The 20,420-nt window shown below is 42.0% G+C and overlaps 1 protein-coding gene across 1 annotated transcript; it reads left to right on the top strand.

The window, feature by feature from the left end:
* Nucleotides 1-9,688: 9,688 nt before the first annotated feature.
* Nucleotides 9,689-20,049, top strand: opn8b (opsin 8, group member b; the record flags this gene model as incomplete). The annotated part of the gene is made up of 4 exons (XM_079753489.1): nucleotides 9,689-9,758; nucleotides 16,595-16,888; nucleotides 18,592-18,920; nucleotides 19,684-20,049. The coding sequence occupies 4 exons, from the start codon at nucleotides 9,689-9,691 to the stop codon at nucleotides 20,047-20,049; spliced, it is 1,059 nt and encodes a 352-aa protein (XP_079609615.1).
* Between the last annotated feature and the right edge of the window lie 371 nt (nucleotides 20,050-20,420).

Raw genomic sequence — 20,420 nt, 5'->3', positions numbered from 1 at the left:
GTGGGAGATAGGAAGCAAGGCGGATGAGAACCCTGTTGCCATGGGCGGCAGGGTGGGAGAGAGATGAAACGCTTGACTTTGCAAGTTCCTCGTGTTATCTTTTGCATTTTCTCCCTCGTATAGGGAGAATACACCCAGACCGATTCAGTTATTTGTTATTTATTGCTATTATTTGTTGTTGTTTTTTTACTAGTGCAAACATTGACCAACTGTTGATGCCATTTCAGGCATTTTCCAAGTTATTTTAATTATTCAGCCGCCACGGCTGCAGCATTGCTTTGTATAGCCACACAAACACAGAGGAATTAATTGAATTTGTCATATAGCTGTGTATGCAAACATTTCTGAGACCAGACATGAAAGAACCCCCTACGGGGAGCATGGTTGTTAATGCATGGAGCAATGCTGCGCTGAAGATTCCTGCCACAAAAGGGAACAGATACCGTCAATAGCTGGATTAATTATTGAACGGGTAAATGGAAGCAGTTTAAATCCTTTTTGCCATAAACATCTACGCATTCATGAAGAGAATTTATGAATTCCAATGTTGGTATTTTAAAATCATACTGTGACGCACAATGTGTTAATTTGCTACAGGGATGCACACAAACACACACACTCAAGCTTCAAAGAGTAGTTGAGCAAAAGAGTGCCTGGAAATGTATCATGCACAGTGCAAATGTATTTTTGTATGGTGAGGCTCATGTATTACTGCTGCCTTCTGTCCGTCTCAAATATACTGTTAAAAAGTAAATGGTCAACTCTGTGGGATTGATAAATACGTTATTTGTGTTACAAAATGACCCTAAGATAGGTCATCTTTCGGTTTCGATTTGAAAAATCCAACTTGATGGCAAGTGAAGTCCTAAAATCCATAAATCTTACAGAAGGCCCAGGGGAGCCCAGCAGGTGGTTTTCATAATAATACATTCAAGCCAGAGATGAAAGTAACCTTTGGCTGTTGGCTATGTGTTGTCGTAGCAGGGAAAAAAATGAAAGTACAATAAATGGAATTATTCATGAAGTTCCAACCCAAAAAGTGCAAGGATCATGTGAGCATGTGAAATGAATCAAAAACTTACTCGCATGTGCTTCTCCAACAAGCATTAAAAATAGCATCTCCGAAGGAGGTACTTCACTGAGCCGCATTGGGGATTTTTATACAATGAAAAACAACAATTTGAGCATGAGGTTGTCTACCCAAATGTCATGAAAGACAGGCAAAGCAACTATTTTTTTGCAAAAACATTGTAGGAAAATGGACTGGGGTACTTTGTGATTGCATTATAAAATATCCATAAGTACACACAAGAAGCCATTACAAATTTCAGAATTTCTCAAAGAATGTTTCAATGTCAAATCATCCATTCCGGATGGATAGAAAAAATTGGTAAGAATAAATTAACAACATCTGTTATGTAACAGGTCAGGCTAAATGTTATCTTTCTGCAGGCAGACTCCGTCTCTGCAAAAATAATCATTCTAATCATAGACATTCCAATGCAAACATTATAGTCTTTACTACATTCACCTTAGCTTGAGTATTATTCGTACTACTAAGAAGTTTTGCTTATAAGCAAAATAATCATTTCAATAATTGGTACTGTTTTCAGTTACATTTTGCGAGGCCACTAACCGAAAGCCAAAAGTGTACCATTTCACCCATGATGTTAATATAAGATAGAGGTCTACCTAATCACCACTATTGGCACGTTATTCAACACCTCCACGATCTTAAGACCTTATCGAATACATAGCAACTCGGCTCACACTTGACAGTCTGACACCCACGGATAAAATAGACTAGCGCTGAGGGCTTGATGAGGGTTAAGCTCTATTAGATAGGTCACCGACCAGATCAAGAAGCTCAAGCACTAGAGCGTTGCTCTGCATCGCTTATCTCCGTCTCACAGTTCTAGGTGTTTTTTTTCCTTTTTTAGTCTTTTCTTCCAGTGTGTGGCTGTGATCCGCAAAGAATGGATGGACCACATATCGGGGTTGTACATTAGAATGCATAATGGGATTGTTTTTGTTGGCGCTAAGCCACCAGATTGAGAGGACTCAGGGTAGTACTGTAAAATCCTAAATCATTGCAGTTATACCGTCACTTAGGCGAATCAAAAGGTTGTTTGGCCACCTCTCCCACGGGGGAACGCTGGGGCACTTTCAAACACGTTTCCCAATAATGACAAGAAATTGCACAAAGCATTACTAAACAATACATCAAATAATATAACTGCTAACATAGTAACTCACATTCTAATGCTCAATATTTTTGGGATGGTTTCACGCATCAATGAAAATGTAACTTTGCAAAGAACTTTGCGACAGTCATACATAGACAGTGATTTTCCTCTCATTAAAGTATATATAGCTAGTGGGACGGCAGGATGTTTACATTTGCTGCTGCAGTAGTCACACCACACGTCCGCCTTCTCACAGTTAATGTCAAAGCAGTCATGGTAATTAACCATTAAAATAATGAGTGAAGGATTTCAAGCTCGGTTGCCACCGATCCACTTCATCGTCCAATAAGCTTTCGCAGCCTTACTTCATCAGGAGGCAGTTTTTTTTTTTTTTTTAGGTTTTGCAGTTTAAAAATCATAACCATGCATACCCTTCGATCCTCTTTGTGTGATGGCACGCCAGACTTTAGCTATATATCAGTGGCCATATTGCACCCACCCCCAAAATAAATGTAAATGAAAATGTAATTGTTTCCGGCAAACTCCCCCATATTTTTGCTCAACAAGTCGCAAGGTATCTCTTTTTTTTTTTAACTCTTCAAATTATTTTACGACGGCTTTTTCAGTCAATTGATATTAAAGTCATACCGAATGTGAAGAAGTTTTGCCGAGATGGCGTCACCTGAGTGCGTTCATCTTGATTCTAAACAATAGCTGGGTGGTGCAAGTGGAAACCTAATTAAGGAAGGCTCGACTTTGACAACTACGTTGTTTTTTTACAGTTGTGGCTTAAAAATTTAGGCATGTTTTGCGAATTTAAACTTACCTGGTCGGTCGGTTGAACTGCTTCATGGCGGCGTTTCCAATAGCCTGGAAACCAGACGAATCTCGCATGTTTATTTGCTCTGCAGATAAGGTCTGGCTCCTACGGAAGAGGATTAGGGCCACACATAAAAAAAAAACTTTATTGACTTTATTCTCAGAATTCTGAGAAAAATGTCGGTATTCTGACTTTAATCTCAGAATTCTGACTTTAAAGTCAGAACTACGGGTACCTGTAAGGACCAACCTCCTTGGGAGAGACACTTTGCTTTATGCAGTAGGAGGAAGAAGAAGAAGCCATTTCGTTAATGGAAGACCAAAAGGTGAGTGAAACTGGCACCAAAACAACACATGTTCCAGTTTCACTCACCTTTTGGTCTTCCAATAACGAAATGGTTTCTTCTGGAACCCCTCGAACCCGCAAGAAGTCGCTAAGGGAAGACATCTTAGCACAAGTAGGCTAGGGCTACTGGCTACTCTGCGTGTGGTTTCCTCCTATTGCATAAAGCAAAGTGTCTCTCCCACGGAGTTTGGTCCTTACAGGTACCCGTAGTTCTGACTTTAAAGTCAGAATTCAGACTTTTTTCTCAGAATTCTGAGTTTAAAGTCAGAAATTTGAGATTAATGTCAGAATTCTGAGAATGCAGTTTTTAATTTAATATAGAATATCATAATAATTATTTTCCATTTTTGAGGAGTAGGCCTATTTCCAAAATAATATTTATTAAGTTGTTTTGTTCCTTTAGAGTTTGTTTCTGAATAGTTTTTCAGCCATTATTACTAGTGGTACACAGGGGAACAGCAGGAAGTAAATACATGGGGTTTTATTCTGTAATTTTCAATTATAGAAAGAATTATGTATTGATAATTGAAAATTAACATAGTGGTTTATATTGTTCAATGAGGATGAGAGGAGGAGGAGAAGAGAGAGAGATAACTGGAGGATTAGGAGACAGACGGGGGAGAGTAGGGAGAGGAGGAAAACGGGGGAGGGACATAAGAGGTGAAGAAGAGACAGATGTTGTCAATTGATGTTTTGTGTTCATTTTAGTTTGCTAAATAAACAAACTGGGAGTACATGCAGTTGTTTGTTGACCGTTTCCCTCTCTATGGAGATGTTGCATATAAAGGCGGTGCAGGCCCTTTTTGCCCTTCCATTGCATGTGTAGGCTATTTATTTATGACATTTATAAAACCACTGCAGTTCCCAACCTTTGCTTTGGTGTATGAACACACATTATATTAGATGTGTTTAAACGTCATTGGATGGATGTGATCAATATATATGCAAATATTTGCTTATGATGGGCTCTTGAATTTTCATACTGAATAATATATGCAGTAGCACAATTCAAATCCTCCTATACAGATTCTGTATTGGTTTTATAAAAAGCCTATACATGCAGTGGAAGAGTAAACCGCCTTTATACGCAACTACATGCACTACATGAGTGTAACCGTCAACAGAAAAGGTCTGCAAAGCTACATACAACCCACTACCAGTCTATGTAGTTATTATTGTGCTACTGCATAATACATAGCATTATGCAGTAGCACAAAAATAATTGGATCCACTATGAGTGTTATGCAACACTAAAAACAACGTTCAAGTAATTGACGCGAGTTGCAATAGTTTGAATTGCACATCATAATCGTCATTGTATATCTCTTATATTGATATTGCCTATTCTTATCTGAGGGGATGAATTGCTTGACTTTAAAATGAAAGTTGTTTGACCAAGAAGCTTGCTAGGTTTGTTGTATGCTGTAATACGTATAATACGCTGTACGAACCTCATATTATTATTAGTTTATATATTTTGCTAAATCAAACAACAAGTGTGTCACGCTTTTGACTGTCTTTTTGTAATTCAACAATCCAACAATGTAAATGCTTTTGCTATAATTTCCATTTTGCATATATCCGTACCTGTCCACCAGAGGAAGTGGTTGAGGTCCTGTTGTGCCATTGTCGCCTATTGTCGTCTGCTTCAACGATGGACCCTTTTCCCAAAGGGTATGAATTTGGACACTTTTGACCAAGTCCACTGGAAAATAAACACATTTTAAGTAAGAATTAGGATTAAAAAAATATATACAATCTCAAATCCAATTTATACTGTCAGAAATAAAGTGTGAGTTTGACATAACTATATCTGGGTTGTGATGTAAAACTAAATTAATCCTTTGTGGTATGGTCGTCTCGTGCTAAGTATGACTCAGAGAGTGGTAAATGTTCAGCACGTGGTTTATTCTAACAGAGACACAAGCTAAACAAGCTTGCGTTCTGGAGGTGGTTCATGAAGCATCTCCTGAACACGGGTTAACAAACCACGCCTACATGTTCTAATTTACCCAGGTAAACCTTCGGTCTGTCTTGGCTTAAACGGAAAAGTGGCCATGTTTGTAGCATAAAAATAATTAACATCAGTTGGTATAATAACAAGACAGCCATCTTAATACAAATAGTTGCCCATGACAGCTTCAGTTGACACAGTAAGTTTCCAGGAATCTAGAAATTGCTTTTCTAAGAGTCTCGCCCTAATCATCCTCTCTCGCTCATTCTATATTCTGGCGAGCAGCGCGGGAAGGATGAGACGGGAGCCCAGGTTAAGCGGTTATGCAACTCTCTTGCCCCTTACACCGCACGACTCCGAGAGTTGCCTTTATTGAACACACACGACACACCAAAACACAATCAAAATAACTAATCTTACTACTATAATAGCAGGCCTGTCGCACCAGTTACTCAAGTTAGTCATGTGCGCATGCGCCAAGCAGCCTGCAGCTCACACACACACACACACACACACACAGCACGCGCAAACGCATACAAACACCGCCAGCACACACATACAAAGCGTATACACACACCGCACGAACATACACGGAAACGCACACACGCGCGCACACACACACGCGCGCACACACACACTTACGCACGCGCACACACCGCACGTCAAGACAAAGGCAGCGACACATACACGGAAGCGCACACACAGGCGCGCGCACACACACGCACACACCGCACGTCAAGACAAAGGCAGTGACACACTCGCCGAGGTAAGATGTTATGTTTTTAAGCATAATGGCTCCGCCATCGACTAACCCTCCCAGGTAAGACTTTCTGTCTTTAGACTGTAGAAATGGCGATAAAAGAAGGAAAGAGACAATTTCTCACCTCGACAAGCAACGACAGGTGGTTCATTTTGTCATATAAAAACCGTTAAATTCAAACATTGCGCCGACCGGCATATCAACACACAAGTGACGTGATCTTAAAGAGACAGTGTCCCTATAACGCAACGAAAACATGTAAATAACACAGTATGGTGAATTATGTCTATAGAGTCTACCACAAGACTACACTTTGTTGCTCAAATGTAATATTACTCTTCTCCTTGAGCCTCCCGAAATGTCTTGCGATATTGACATTCCCCTTCCTCCCTGTAGACTGTTTTAGTTGTTTCATTTTTCCTATGTTTTGTGTGTATGCTATGTGTAGGCTACTGTTGCCTGTCTTGGCCTGGACACTTGAAGAGATGTCTAATCTCAATGATGATTATTATTTTCAACTAACCAATAGTAGTTGCCTTGCATTTAAAATGTCAATGCACTTTTCAGCCCTGAATAACAGTAAAAGCTATTTAATAATTGATTTGCATTTGTACCCTGAAAATCTCCTGAATAATACTACCCCTGTGGTAGTATTTTCTCCGTAGGAAATGTAAATACCTTACATGTGAATGAGGAGTAGAAAGTCGGTATTTCTCACACCACTTCAGTGGGCGTGTTGATGACGCTTCTGCATGTCATAGAGTGGCCCTCTAAATGATAATCAGCCTGTTGCCTTTTGTTCGCTGAATGGTTGAAAGAATATTAAAATGTTGGCACTGCTTTTAAGAGTCATTTGTGGTGAACGGATGTTATACGTTGTAATTATCGACTGGGGTTTCCACATTCTTGCTATGGGTTTAATAGCAATTAACCAGAAAAATGACAGGAGCATCTCTCATTCCTCATGACAGATGCTCCTGCATGGGATCAAACCCCACCGGAGACATTCTGTGAAGAGTAGCGCGCACCAACAAATATTTCAGCACATCTTTAAAGGTCCCATGGCATGCTACTTTATGGATTCTTTAACATAGATATTAGTGGGCCCCTAACACACTATTTGAAGACGTTCCCAAATTTCAGCCGTGGTGCAGAATTACAGCCACTACGAGCCAGTCACACATTGACCTTTCCCCAAGCACGCCATTTCGGTGTCTTTAGCTTTAATGCAAATGACGAGGAGAGAGGCGGGTCAAGGAGAAGGGTGGGGGTGTGGCCCTGAGTAGCTTGAGACCACGGTACAGTAACATGCACTCTGTTTACAGTGGATGCATTGCAATGGCGATGCACACACAGCCTTTGGCCGTGTTCTGTAAATATTCTAGAACACTCGGGGTGCTCCGGCGGGAGTACTGGAACTCTATATCTAAATAATATCGTATTACACATAGATATCTATATCAAATAATATATATTATATAATATTATATAATATATATTTATTATTATACCATGGGACCTTTAAAGTGGTTCTTTAATTCATAATTTATTATAGTAGATAGTACAGCAGAGCATCTAACAGGGCCTGTTTTCTGGCTCATTATTTTCTTTACTTGCCTTGAGACCTCCTGCTTCCCTCTCCTGAGTCTTCAGGATGTCCTCCTTTTTAAAAATATAAATAAGCTAAACAAATGTAAGAGTTAGTATGGTTTAAGTCCACATATTTGGGTGAGTTCAAGGAAAATAGGTTAGAAAATGTATCCATCAATGCGCTCTAAGAAACTATTTTAATCCAAATTAGACAACTTCTAATTGTATTAGTATTTATTTCAACTCATATTCTGGCTTATTATGTTTCAGTGCAGGCATGTTACGATTTCCTTGACAATTTAATTTTTTTGTAGGGGGCAAATATTTTTTATTGGTTTGGTTTTGCATATTGGAAGCAATATAGGTATTGGATATTTAATTTGTATTAATTGTTTTGAATTGGAGCAGTGTGTGGTCACATATGCCCCTATAGGTCAAGGGGAGCATAAAGGTGTTCCAAACCTGGGGAAGGAGCCACCGGTGCTTGCGCATGCCATCATTGACGCCAACGAAACCTCAATCAACCACATAGATAAACAGTTTATCATACCTTTTACTATTTCATTGTTAAAACAATATAAATCATCAACCAGATCCAATCAACGTCTCTTGGTTTTCGAGTCAGGATAACTAGACACCGGTACACCTCAGAAGTGGTGAGAAATAAGTCAAAAGCTGTGTTAATGGGACCAGTCGAAAACTACACTACAGATACTGTACTGAATACATGCCGGGTCAGGGTCATGTTTGTGGGCTCTGTTTTGGGATGATGATTTTTGTATGTAGGTATACACACTTTTATGTATTAATTTGCAAAATACACAGAGCATGTTTCAGTTATGTTGTAGCTATCGACAACAGGAGGACAGAGGGAGTGCGGAAGGAAAGAAAACCAACTACTTAACAACTCAGAACCAAAGTGCATTGTCAATTGGTTTGTGTGGAGTAAACATTCTGCATTGTTTTCTGAATAAATGAGACACCTTAAAATCCCGAGCTCTCACCTGCATGGAGTATGGTTGTTGCTGCTAATAGCCTTATCCTCCAAAGGTATTTCAAGTAGGGGGTTGATAAAATAAAACTGGTTTAAACTAAACAGGCAGGACATGGTTGCTTCTTTAAAACAGAGTTCTCAGGTGAAAGAGCTTCTCTTGGGATTTTTAGGTATCTTGTTAATTCAGAAAAACAGCAGAACCTTTCTTTGCCATTAAACATCTTTTTCTGAGATAATGGACTTGTTGCTTCACAAAAACAGAGCAGACCTTTAACTCTGTAAAAACGTATCTCCGAATCCTGAGATGATTACGTCGTTAATTCAGAAAGACAAGGGTAGGCTACATCCATTTTCTCAGTTGAATGCATTACGCTTACCTAGATTACAGCCTACAATGTACATTGTTATTTCTTCGTAGCTACGGCGTCATCTTTTGTGTACCAATTCAGTAATTACCAATACTTTAAGTATTGGTTATTACTGAATTGGTACACCTTCTCCAGTAGCTAGGCTACATTGTATAAGATAGGCCTACTAATACAATGTAGCCTAGCTACTGGGGAACAAGATATAAAGTTATGGAAGAAATGGGAAACAATTCGGGATCTTACAAATGAAGCATACTCTAGTTATCTTTTAACAAGCCAACTGGGTATAGGCTACCTATTATTTCACCACAGGAGGAATTAGCCAGAATTTGAAAGTGGGCGGAGTCAAGACAATTGTTCGCTGCAATAAAGATCGTTCCCACTGTCTATCGCCTCGGTCGTGCTGGGATGCCACTCTGACGGCCCCCACCCACCCACCAACCCACCAATGCACATTCACAGCACTCAAGAGGCTGTGTGTCAGCCTGCTGCGCACGGATTACATATGTCTGTGCGCCGGTGATGGGCTGGTTTGCACTGAGTTGACTGCCTACTTAAAGTCAGATGGATTGGACAGCTCTGTTACTCGCCGCGGCTCGGAATGGCATGATTTGACGTTGTAAATATATTAATTACAACATACTGTGATCTTTTTCTTTATCCAAATTAAAATGGATATATATTCGTCTAAGCTGTCCCCCGTACTGGATATAGGTGTTGGGGTGTTTCTCTTCGTTATTGGTAAGTTTGTTGAGTTTGTTCGTTTTTTTGTTGCTGATGTGACATCTTTTGCTGTTTGGACTGTATTTGAGTATGCCCTAGCTGTTTTTGTCATGAAGGGGGAGGTTGGGGATGACAGGAAGTTTTAAGGGTTTCGAGGGTTCACAATCTCATTTCAAGGTTTTACTTACTCCGGAGATCGATTGGTACTTGGTACCCCACCACCCCCCACATTTAGAAACAGTGTGATGATGCTTTAGGCAATGGAATAGGCAACCTTTATTTTGAGATTACCTGTGTGAAAATAGATGCATCTAATTAAAAGTCACATTTCATTATGACTATGACTTCATTATGACTTCTCTGTGGAAAAGCATTCCACAGAGAAGTTTCAACGTTTTTGACACTCACGTCCTGACATTTCCAGTATATTTTAGTGGTCTGTGTAACATATACTCAGCTTGGTTTTTCGGTTGCATGCGGAAAAAGGGAGCCTGTCCAAATAAAGAATAAATATTGAGGCTGCCTTACGTCAAAATGGTAATAAAAAAAAATGGTTCCATGATGTAATGGATATGCTACAGGCCTAACAAGAAGAAAGATTAGTTGACATCCTACACATGGATTATGGAAGGATTATGTAAATTGTTTTTTCCATATTAACACATTCATCGTGGCAAGTCATGGGCTTGTTTCTATTTCAAACGGACACAAAAAGTCGCTTTATCCAAAGCGATTTTGGAAGTCGCTTTGGATGAAAGCGTCTGCCGAATCCCCTTAATCTTTTGAGAAATAACGCCAAAACCAAAGCATCTTGCCCCATTTGCCTCAAGCAGCAACCGATATACGAACAAATGTCCTCTTATTTAGGTTCGAACCCACAGTTTGAGGCATTGATTGGATTCACCAGTGTTCTTATCTGGGAAGATGTCTCACAAGTTAACAAAAAACACCTTGTTTTCACACTCTACCAATTGTGAAAAAAAAGAAATATAACTTTAAATGTGAGGGACACGTAGTTATTATTATAGTTATTGGATGATACAATTCGTGCGCTAAATAAATAGGCCACTATTGTTCCATTGATCCCAGTTAAGATTATAAAAAACAGAGAGCGGTGTTCAGCGTGTGAAATGAGGCTGCCGCTCACATGGTCTCATGGTGGAGTGGTTGGCTTGGTCAATGGCTTTTTGTTTTTTCATCCATTTTCATATTAACTAAAGAAAAAGTTTTGGCGTTTCCCGAAACGGCGACAGACCTTCTGAAGCTCTGGAAGAAAAAACAGAAAAAAACAGGTTTACTTTGTTGACGTTTATGTGTGGGCAGTACGTCGATTTCACTACTGAGGAAGTTCTTCATCTTTCATCCTTTTTTTCTGGTGGCGTCTCTCTTTATTCTTGGGCATGTGCCGGAGTTCAAAGTTGACTCCTCTCATTTTTTCTCTTAACGGAAAACTAAGAAAGAATTGTCAGAGACATTCGAGAGAATGCTGTGTCATGACGCCCATTGTTTCTTTTATATTGTTTTCTAAACACATTTTATTGGAAAGACAAGTTCATGACATGAGCAAACAAGATCAAGGCTGTGAGATCCAGGCTGTGTATAGTCCTTGTGTCCTCTACACCTGAACCTATATCATTTATAGGTTCAGGTGAAGCACACGGAATTGAATGGGATTTCATTTGATTGCCATTAACACATTCACCGTTAACATAAAAACAACTTTTAGAATCAAATTAGTATTGTCTTATGTAACATACAAAAACACCCTCCCCCACACACACACACACAAACACATTGGTAAGCGCATACACACACACACAGTAGTTGAACTGCTTGAGGTCTCACACATACACATACACACACATCGCATAGCTGTACTGCATAAGGACTCTCTCTCTCACACACACACACACACACACACACACTGTAAACTCCCATGCCATTGAAAATATCTTCATAGGTTGCTCTCTTTTAAATCCCTTCAGGGAACTCAAGAATCAGTTTTTGAAGTCATGACTCACATGAACCATTGATTGTTTAATTTAAAAAAACGATTGAATTAAATAATTCGGTCTGTTGGTCAGTCCATTAATCAGTCAGTCAGTATCTATCATCCATCTATTCTTCTGTGCATCTGTCTAGCCGTGACATCGATCCATCCCTCTATCTCTCCACACCTTGAGCCCCAAAAGCAACACTATCACCCAACCCACCCCCACCCCTCCCCTTCCAGGCAGCAGTTGTTAGATTCCCCACCTGCCATCTGCCTCTGCTTCACCGCTCCACAAACAAACCCGGCGGCTAGTGGAGTGTTTCAGATGGTGTGTACTCCATCGCTAATACCGTGGCTCCATCCGTCTCCAACGCCTGGAGCAACTCCAATCTTCCAACTCAACCCAGGTCACAGTGCTATATGCTTGGTGTAGCTGTTTGGTATCAGTTAGATTTCTAAAAGTATTATTTTTATTATGTTCCCGCAAACTATTACGGCGAGCAGCACGGGAAGGACGAGACGGGAGCCCAGGTTAACAGGTTACGCAGCTCTCATGCCCCATACACCGCACGACTCCGAGAGTTGCCTTCATTGAACGAACCCGTGAATACCAGAAATACGGCACAACCGACCAACACACATAACACTCTCACTAATGGTCCCGATCACACTACACATCACACAACAATGGAACAACACACAATTAACACACAACCAATAAAAAACCCAAACCCGTTAACCCCACTTAACCGAACAACAAAACAAGTTGACAAAAGCCCCTTTTGTCAACTGATTTCCCAGGATCCCCTGCGCGACCCCGGAGGAGTCGCCACACTATCAATCTTTACGGTAGACTCTCAGCCAGTGTTTCCACTAGTAAAAATTGGTGCCGGTCATGTGACCTGGATGGTTTCATTTTAACGTTTTTAGATCGGGCCCAGCAAATCAAGCCCGAGCCGACCCGAGCCGACCCGAGTTCTGTCCGAGCCCGGCCCGGCCCGGCCCGACACCTTCACTGGAATTATGAGCCCAAGCCCGATTTCAACCCGACATTTTTTTAATACATGTGTAACTTTGTACACATTTGTTACTTAGGCCTACTCTGCTAAATATATATGTAAGGAATAATGTATAGAACGCCGGTCATTATTGGGAAAATAAGCCCCGACAGGGCGAACAGGACACCGACGCCCAGCGGAGGTGTCCTGTTCGCCCTGAAGGAGCTCATTTTCGATAATGACCGGCGACGTTCTATACATTATCCCGCTTATTACACGTTTTGGCTACTTGCCAAAACGAAAAAATAACTTCACATGTTGTGTCTTTTTATTATTCGTTTCCAGCATTCGTAGTGTTGACCAGCAGAGCAATAGTTCGCCAAAGACGTTGACGTCGCTTAGCAACCGAAGACGCTGGGGTTGACGAGTTACCGCACTACTACCCATTGCCAGTGAACGGAGCGTTCCATGGCATTGAGAAGACCCGTGCAATAAAGGCCTATAATATATGTGTTTATGGCATAGATTTTTCCTCAGATTAGGCCAATAAAGCAATGATAAAAAAAAAACAACACAAAACGCTCGATCAAAGGCCCGGCCCGATCCGGCTCGAGGACAGTGGGGAAATATCGGCCCGGCCAGACCCGCGGGCCGGGTCGGGTCAATCAAAACCCTCATTGTTTTCCATGAATTGGCTAAACAAATGTTTAGCTAATCAAATTGTGCGGAGAGATTTATTTCCATTGGTCATTCTGACCGGAGACATTTAGAATTTCAGGTCCTCCTCATTTTTTTTCCCGGTCAATGACCGGTAATTACCGGACGACGTAAACTCTGCTCTCAGCATGGCCAGCAGGCCTACGGTCGCATGGCCCACCTTAGGTCCATTTTTTGCTTTTTAAATCTAGGATTACTCACGTTTGTATATTCCCACCCCTAATCATATTGTCTTGCATCGAGGCTTAACTTTTTCCTTTTATTATCCTACCAGTTCTCCATTGTATCGTGCACCCTTGTGGAGAGTAAAAAACTAAATGTCATTATACGTTCACCTCTAATAATGTTTCATTTAATTTGTTTAATTAGATCCGTTTCAGATATGAGTGCTGTACGAAATGTATAAATATCTGTTTCAGATATAAAGTGCTATACAAATATAAATATATATAATAGGATACATCAAGGCAGAACAAGAACCCAACTACCTTCATTAGAAAGAAACGACCAACAACCATGTATGTTAACCATGTACGATTGAAGGCAATTTTCCTTTTTCCTAAGAAACCTTCTCTTAGTAATTTATTGTAAATACCATGTTTAGTGGCAAAAATTTGGCCGCTGGATTATCTGTTTATGGTGGTTTAATGAGATCAGATTCAACTTTGTGGACAAAAATCACAAAGGTAAAATTTCATTTTTGGTTGTTAAAAGAAAGGGGGAAGTTTCTTCTTAAGTTGTTATTTGCGAGTTTTAGTCCCAGAATGATATGGTTTAGATTGTCGGAATCAGTGGAGGCTCAGCTTTCATATAATATATAGTTTGTGCAGGTCCAATTTCGTGAAAAAGATCGCGATTGCAGGGCTCTCAAGTCTCACGCATTCGGCGTGAGACACACGCAATTCAACCCATGCACACGCTCACACGCCACACTTCCTATTTCTCACGCAGAGAAATTACCAGGATAGCGCCCACCAATTTGGGCCGCTATTTAACAGTGGAACAGGTAAGAATCAAATCGGTTTCCCGTACGTAGGGTAACCAGACGTCCTCTTCCAGTAGTGGTGGAGAAAGTAACAGACCGGGGAACATAGGACCCCTTTTTTGAAAAAGGGTCCTATGTTCCCCGGTCACATACATATCGGGGAACATAGGACCCTTTTTGGGAAAAGCGTAGGACCCTTTTTTTTAATAAACGGTCCTATGTTCCCCTGTCTCATACAAAGAGGGGAACATAGGACCCGGGGAACATAGGACCCGGGGAACATAGGACCCGGGGAACATAGGACCCGGGGAACAGACACGCTCCCGCCAGAGTGATGAGTGAATCAGAACCCTGTAATTCACTGTGGGTTGAAAAGTTTGTGTCTGCAACTACACAACAGTCCCTTTCTATTCGATGTCATGAGCTCTTAAACCGCCATAGTCTGTTAATTCAACCGCTAGTTCACACGTTAAAGTTACAATGTGTGACATTGACGCAGAGCGTTTAAAATGGCTACTGCGGTCCATTCACAATATGATAGTGTTGTCTCCACCCACCCTCCTCCTCCCCAGGCTCCAAGCTCAGGCGGGTTGCCTTGTTGTGGACACCGAACGAGAACCAGCCCAAGCAGGCAGGCGACCGCAACATTATATTTTAAGAATTATATTTTGACAATGGCAAGCCTACACTGTAAGGGGATCAGCTGATGTATACGTTTGCAATTCATTTATTGGTGGCAAATTATAAACCAGGTCAAACCCTTCCGGGCTCTAAACTGTCTCCGTCTTTCAAATTAAACTCTAAGATCCAATGTTTCAGCACGGCTCTGCTAAATGAGGACGAGGTCTTTTAGATTGGGTCGATTACAATCTCAGTTGATTGAGTTTGTTTGCTTGCTATCATGGCTGCAGACTGTGTTTTCATTTGTTTTATATCTGGCCACCCTGGATATTAAGAGAATAGTATATCAACACACAGGCCATTCCAGGCCGGGAAAACAAACGCTCCGACATTGAATGGAAATTGGAAAGGAGAACATATTGGCCATAGCAACCGGCCAGGTATTTTTTTAAAAGTGCCTGCCCTTTTCCAAAAGCCCCTGATCAGCTCCTCACCACTGACGTAGGTGAGAACGTTGAGACATGAATGTGTGATGACCTGAAGACCAAATAGATTAGCCTAAAAATAAACATATATTCAACGTATATATATATATATATATATATATATATATATATATATATATATATATATATATATATATATATATATATATATATATATATATATAAAAAAATATATATAAAAGGTTTTATGCATTTTTTTATTCAAATATATATACATTTTAATAAAAACAATTTGAACGATTGAGCAGTGAAGTATGACAACCTTTTTCTTTCCAGTTGTTACCCTGTGAAATGGATTTCTCATGAAGCCATGATGGCTGTGCGTGATTAGACTGTAAGAGCTGTGTTTGATGGCCTCAGTGTTATCTCTTCAACATTCAACAAGACACTTTTGCTCCTTCTTATTCTGTGAATATACACACACGACGGGCGTGCTGAAGTAGCCCCCTTTTCAGTTGGCGGTGATTGTTATCGGAAAGGGCCAGCAAATACAAGCACACACACAGACACACAGACACACACACACACACACACACACACACACACACACACACACACACACACACACACACACACACACACACACACACACTTTGTGTGTGTTTCAAATAGTATGGAGATTAATGTGTTTGCGTTCCACTGACGCATGCTTGTATAATAGTGTGGCCAGCATTAGATCAGCGTCCTAAAACATTAATCTGAGGTTGTGTTAGCACATTTGCGTCACGGCGTCTTATATCAGCATTTTCGTTCACACAGCAGCATGCGATACGTCAACACCTTAGCCCGCACATGTCGAGTGGCGTCGGCGCGTTATATTTATGCTACTTATAACACAGTCCAGATGTTTGTGTTTTCGAAATATGCGAATTTCGTTATCGGAAAGGGCCAAAAAAAAAGAAAAAAGGGCGAAACACCGAACGCAAAACGGGCCAAAGTAATACAAAGCCACCTGTAAACCCGAAAGATGCAAATCATGGTTTATTTCTCTCTCCCTCCATCCTTGTCCTCCTCCTTCCTCTCTCTCCCCCAAGCTGGGCTCTCCATCGCGGGCAACGTCCTGGTCCTCGTCGTGGCTTACAGGCGATCCTCCAGGGTGAAGGCCCCCGAGATGCTGAGCATCAACCTGGCCGTGACGGACCTGGGGGCGGCCATCTCGATGTACCCGCTGGCCGCCGTGTCGGCGTGGAACCACCGCTGGCTGGGGGGCGACGGCACCTGCGTATACTACGGCCTGGTGGGTTTCTTCTTCGGGACGGCCAGCATCATGAACCTCACCGTGATGGCCGTTGTGCGCTTCGTCGTCTCCGTCAATTACCTGTCACCCAGTGAGTAGACTATTCCTTCATTTTTTTTAAAACGATTTTTTTTTTTTTTGCATTTTTTATTGAGGGAGATAGTTAGGAAAGTATGGGTGGACATGCAGCAAACGCCCACGTGCAGGAATCGAAGCCGGGTCGCTGCGATCAGGACTGAGCCTAATATGGTATGCACTCAACCCGGTGCACCACCGGGGTGGCCCAGAGTAGATTCAAGGCGTGTGATGTGACGTGTAATGAAAGAAAGAGGTTTATCATCAAATAGTTATAATAAACAGACCCTAACCCTAACCCTAACCCGGTGTAATATGAAAATGCCGCTTCCATTTCGCGTTTGTAACCACAAGCCACAAGAGTCCCTCTTTGATGACACAGGGCGTCAAAATCCTGTTTTCCCCGAAAGCCATTCACAGGGCCTGCCGAATGCTTTCAAAGCTCTTCTCGATGCTGTCGATCACCGCTACTGCCACCTGAGAAAATCCTATCCTATATATATATATCCCATAATTAATTTTATTTCGACATGGGATTTATTCATTCTGGCGGAGGAACCCCCCCCCGGAAGTCATGTGGAAGTCCTGATTAGCAATATTCATGAAGGGACACAGGATGTGTGTTAGGGTTGGGTGCGGGTTTTATAATCAGTATATTCCTTTGTGGTTGCCTCTCAATAAACCTGCCTTGAGGAGGCGCCTCACATCCTTTGCCACTAATTAACGGTTGTTCCTTTTGTTAGGATATTATTATTTTGCCCTTTTCTTTCAACGTGTCTTTTGACCACTGGGATTCCTGATCCGTCTCCAGGTGGTGTCGACAGGTTTTTGGTTTCTTGGCGATGGCATGATGAGATGGAATGAGTGTTGTTGTTTTGGGGATCTGTGAATGCTGCTGCTGTGTAAATTAGGTCCCTTACAACCTTTTATCACTTCACGGCTTTTATATGAAACCCTCATTTCATTCACATTCACTCAGCGGTCCGTCTTCTAACCTCCTGACCCGTAGGGGTCAGTGAGATAAGGGAGAGAGAGAGAGAGAGAGAGAGAGAGAGAGAGTGTGTGTGTCTTGGTTTGCTGTTGACATGACATAGTAACAAAGGACTGGTTGTTAGAGTAAACAACCATGGTTGTTTGTATTTTATGGACAGCATTCTTTGATAAGCATTTAGCAAGCGTTAGGTAATAACAACACATCTTATAGAACATCCTCAGAGAGATAGAGGTGTTCACAACATTCTGAGTCTCATATTATATGATATCGTTATTTCCTCATACCTTTTTTGGTGAATAAGAATCATTAATGAGCAGGTAGGTGTTAGGCTTGGCCAACTATCTAGATTGCCTCTCATCTCTCTCATGTCTCTCTCTGTCTGAGAGACATGATTGTGGACATTGGAATTTGAACGCAGAACCTTTTAGCTAGCCATATGACTATCCTAACCTGATATGCCACATGGCTTTGTTACACAGAACCATCAAGGAATTAATTCATGGAAGGCACTTTCCAAAAATACCTGGCAGTTGATTGGGTGACCAATCTATCGGGTATCACGTTGTTCAACCAGTTCTTCATGCTGATCGGTCCGAACCACGGGTGGTTTCGGACATAAATGCACAACTTGAAGTGCAGTGGTATATATCTGCAATTTAATCGAACCGTAAAATCATTGTACGTGCCTGGTGTGAAACGGTGAACGCTTTGTTTCATTTCTATAGGGGAGCAGATCAGCCGACGCGCAGTGAAGATCCTGTGTGCGTGGATCTGGCTGTACGCGCTCACCTGGGCCCTGTTCCCCATTATCGGTTGGGGCAAGTACGGCCCCGAACCCTTCGGCCTGTCCTGCTCCCTGGCCTGGCAGTGGATGAAGGACGACGGCTTCTCCTTCATCATCATCATAATGTGCTTCAACCTGGCCTTCCCCTCACTCATCATAGTCGCCTGCTACTTCGGCATCAGCCTCAAGCTCTACTGCACCTACAGGAACTGCATCCAGGAGGGTCTTCAGATACCCAACATTGTCAAGATGAACCGCCGGCTGCTCATTGTGAGTCTGTTTTTTGTGTTTAGATTTTTTTGGGCTGATTGGTGGTGAATGGGAATAAGGGTTGGCGTTCATCATATTCAAATGTTGAGGTCTGGAATGACTCTGACCGCATGTGTAGCTGTGCGATTTGGGCTAGAAGACATGGAATTGATATTGTTGCTATTAGTGATGATGAGCTCTTTTTAGGAAGTGGATTTTAGAGAGAAACGTAGTGTCTGTCATATCACCTGCAGGACCTTTGGTTTCGCCACACAATATCAGTTATTGGTGCCAGTAAATCCAGGCTTATGGCTTTGCTGGCACCAAAGATACTTGCCTTATTGGTTGTTGATTGTCTATTCTCCCAGGGCAAATCAAATCCAAAAGCCCCCTATACATCCTCCCCGATCCCGGCTGTAGCTCAGCTGCACCTCAACATCCCTTTTCATTAGGAAAATGTAGCTATAAAGTCGTTTACGAACATCACAAAAGCAATACGCTCTTAAGGCTTAGTTAAGGTTCCACGTCGATGCAACGCAAGGGGTTTTACAGACCCATTACCCATCCTTGCAAACCCTTCTTGCATCCACTGCAAGGGCCTAACGTGCGTGTAACCTTGCGTCGAGGCGACGCAGCAGCAAGGGCTGTGATTGGTCCACTCACTAAAACCCGAAGCAGAACCACAACAGGTTCCCCACTGCGTCGCAGCGTATGCGTGGTCATTGTGTTGCGTGGACGTGGAACCATAACCGAGCCTTTCACCCTACTCCTCCCGCTTGCGCAGATCGCCATCCTGATCAGTGCGGGATTCATCATCAGCTGGACGCCGTACGGCATGGTGAGCCTGTGGTACGTCCTGCGCACCAGCGACCCCTTGCCCCCGGAGGTCACCCTGCTGCCGTGCCTCTTCGCCAAGAGCGCCACCGTCTACAACCCGCTCATCTACTACACATTCAGCAAGAGGTTCAAGCGCGAGGTCAGGCACCTGGGCACGCTGTGTTGCATTGGCAGCAGCCCGTCCCAGGCGGCGGTCAACAAAAACGGGGACTCGTTGGTGAGCCAACACCACAACCAGGCCACGGTCATCGGCAACACCCAGCTCTTGGATATGAACTACTGCCCGGGAGATGCCAACCATGCCCCCGGTTGATCTTCCATTTTTTTTTTAAATCAACAGTTACACATGTGACTTCTTGTGAGATCGCGGAACCGAAAGCACCAACATAAAGATGAACGATGTTTAAAACAGAAGAATAACTTTTGTCTAAAGAATGTCAAATGTTTTTGTATAGTTGTGTGAATACTCGTGTGCCGATCGACAAGGATACATGTTTCATGAATGAGGTTAAGAGTATGAGCTGCTGTGCATGTTGCGGTTGCATTAGACTGTGAAGTCAGTCGACTAAGATCCCAAATCTTGGTTTAAAATGTGTTTAAACTATTTAAACTATTATTTTAGGATCATTAGAAAGAGGAACAGCAAAATAAGCTAGCCAAATGACATCGCTCTGGCCCATTGTA

This window comes from Pollachius pollachius, assembly GCF_949987615.1.
Source record: "Pollachius pollachius genome assembly, chromosome: 16".
NCBI lineage: Eukaryota > Metazoa > Chordata > Actinopteri > Gadiformes > Gadidae > Pollachius > Pollachius pollachius.
This window is presented reverse-complemented; position numbering and strand designations above follow the sequence as displayed.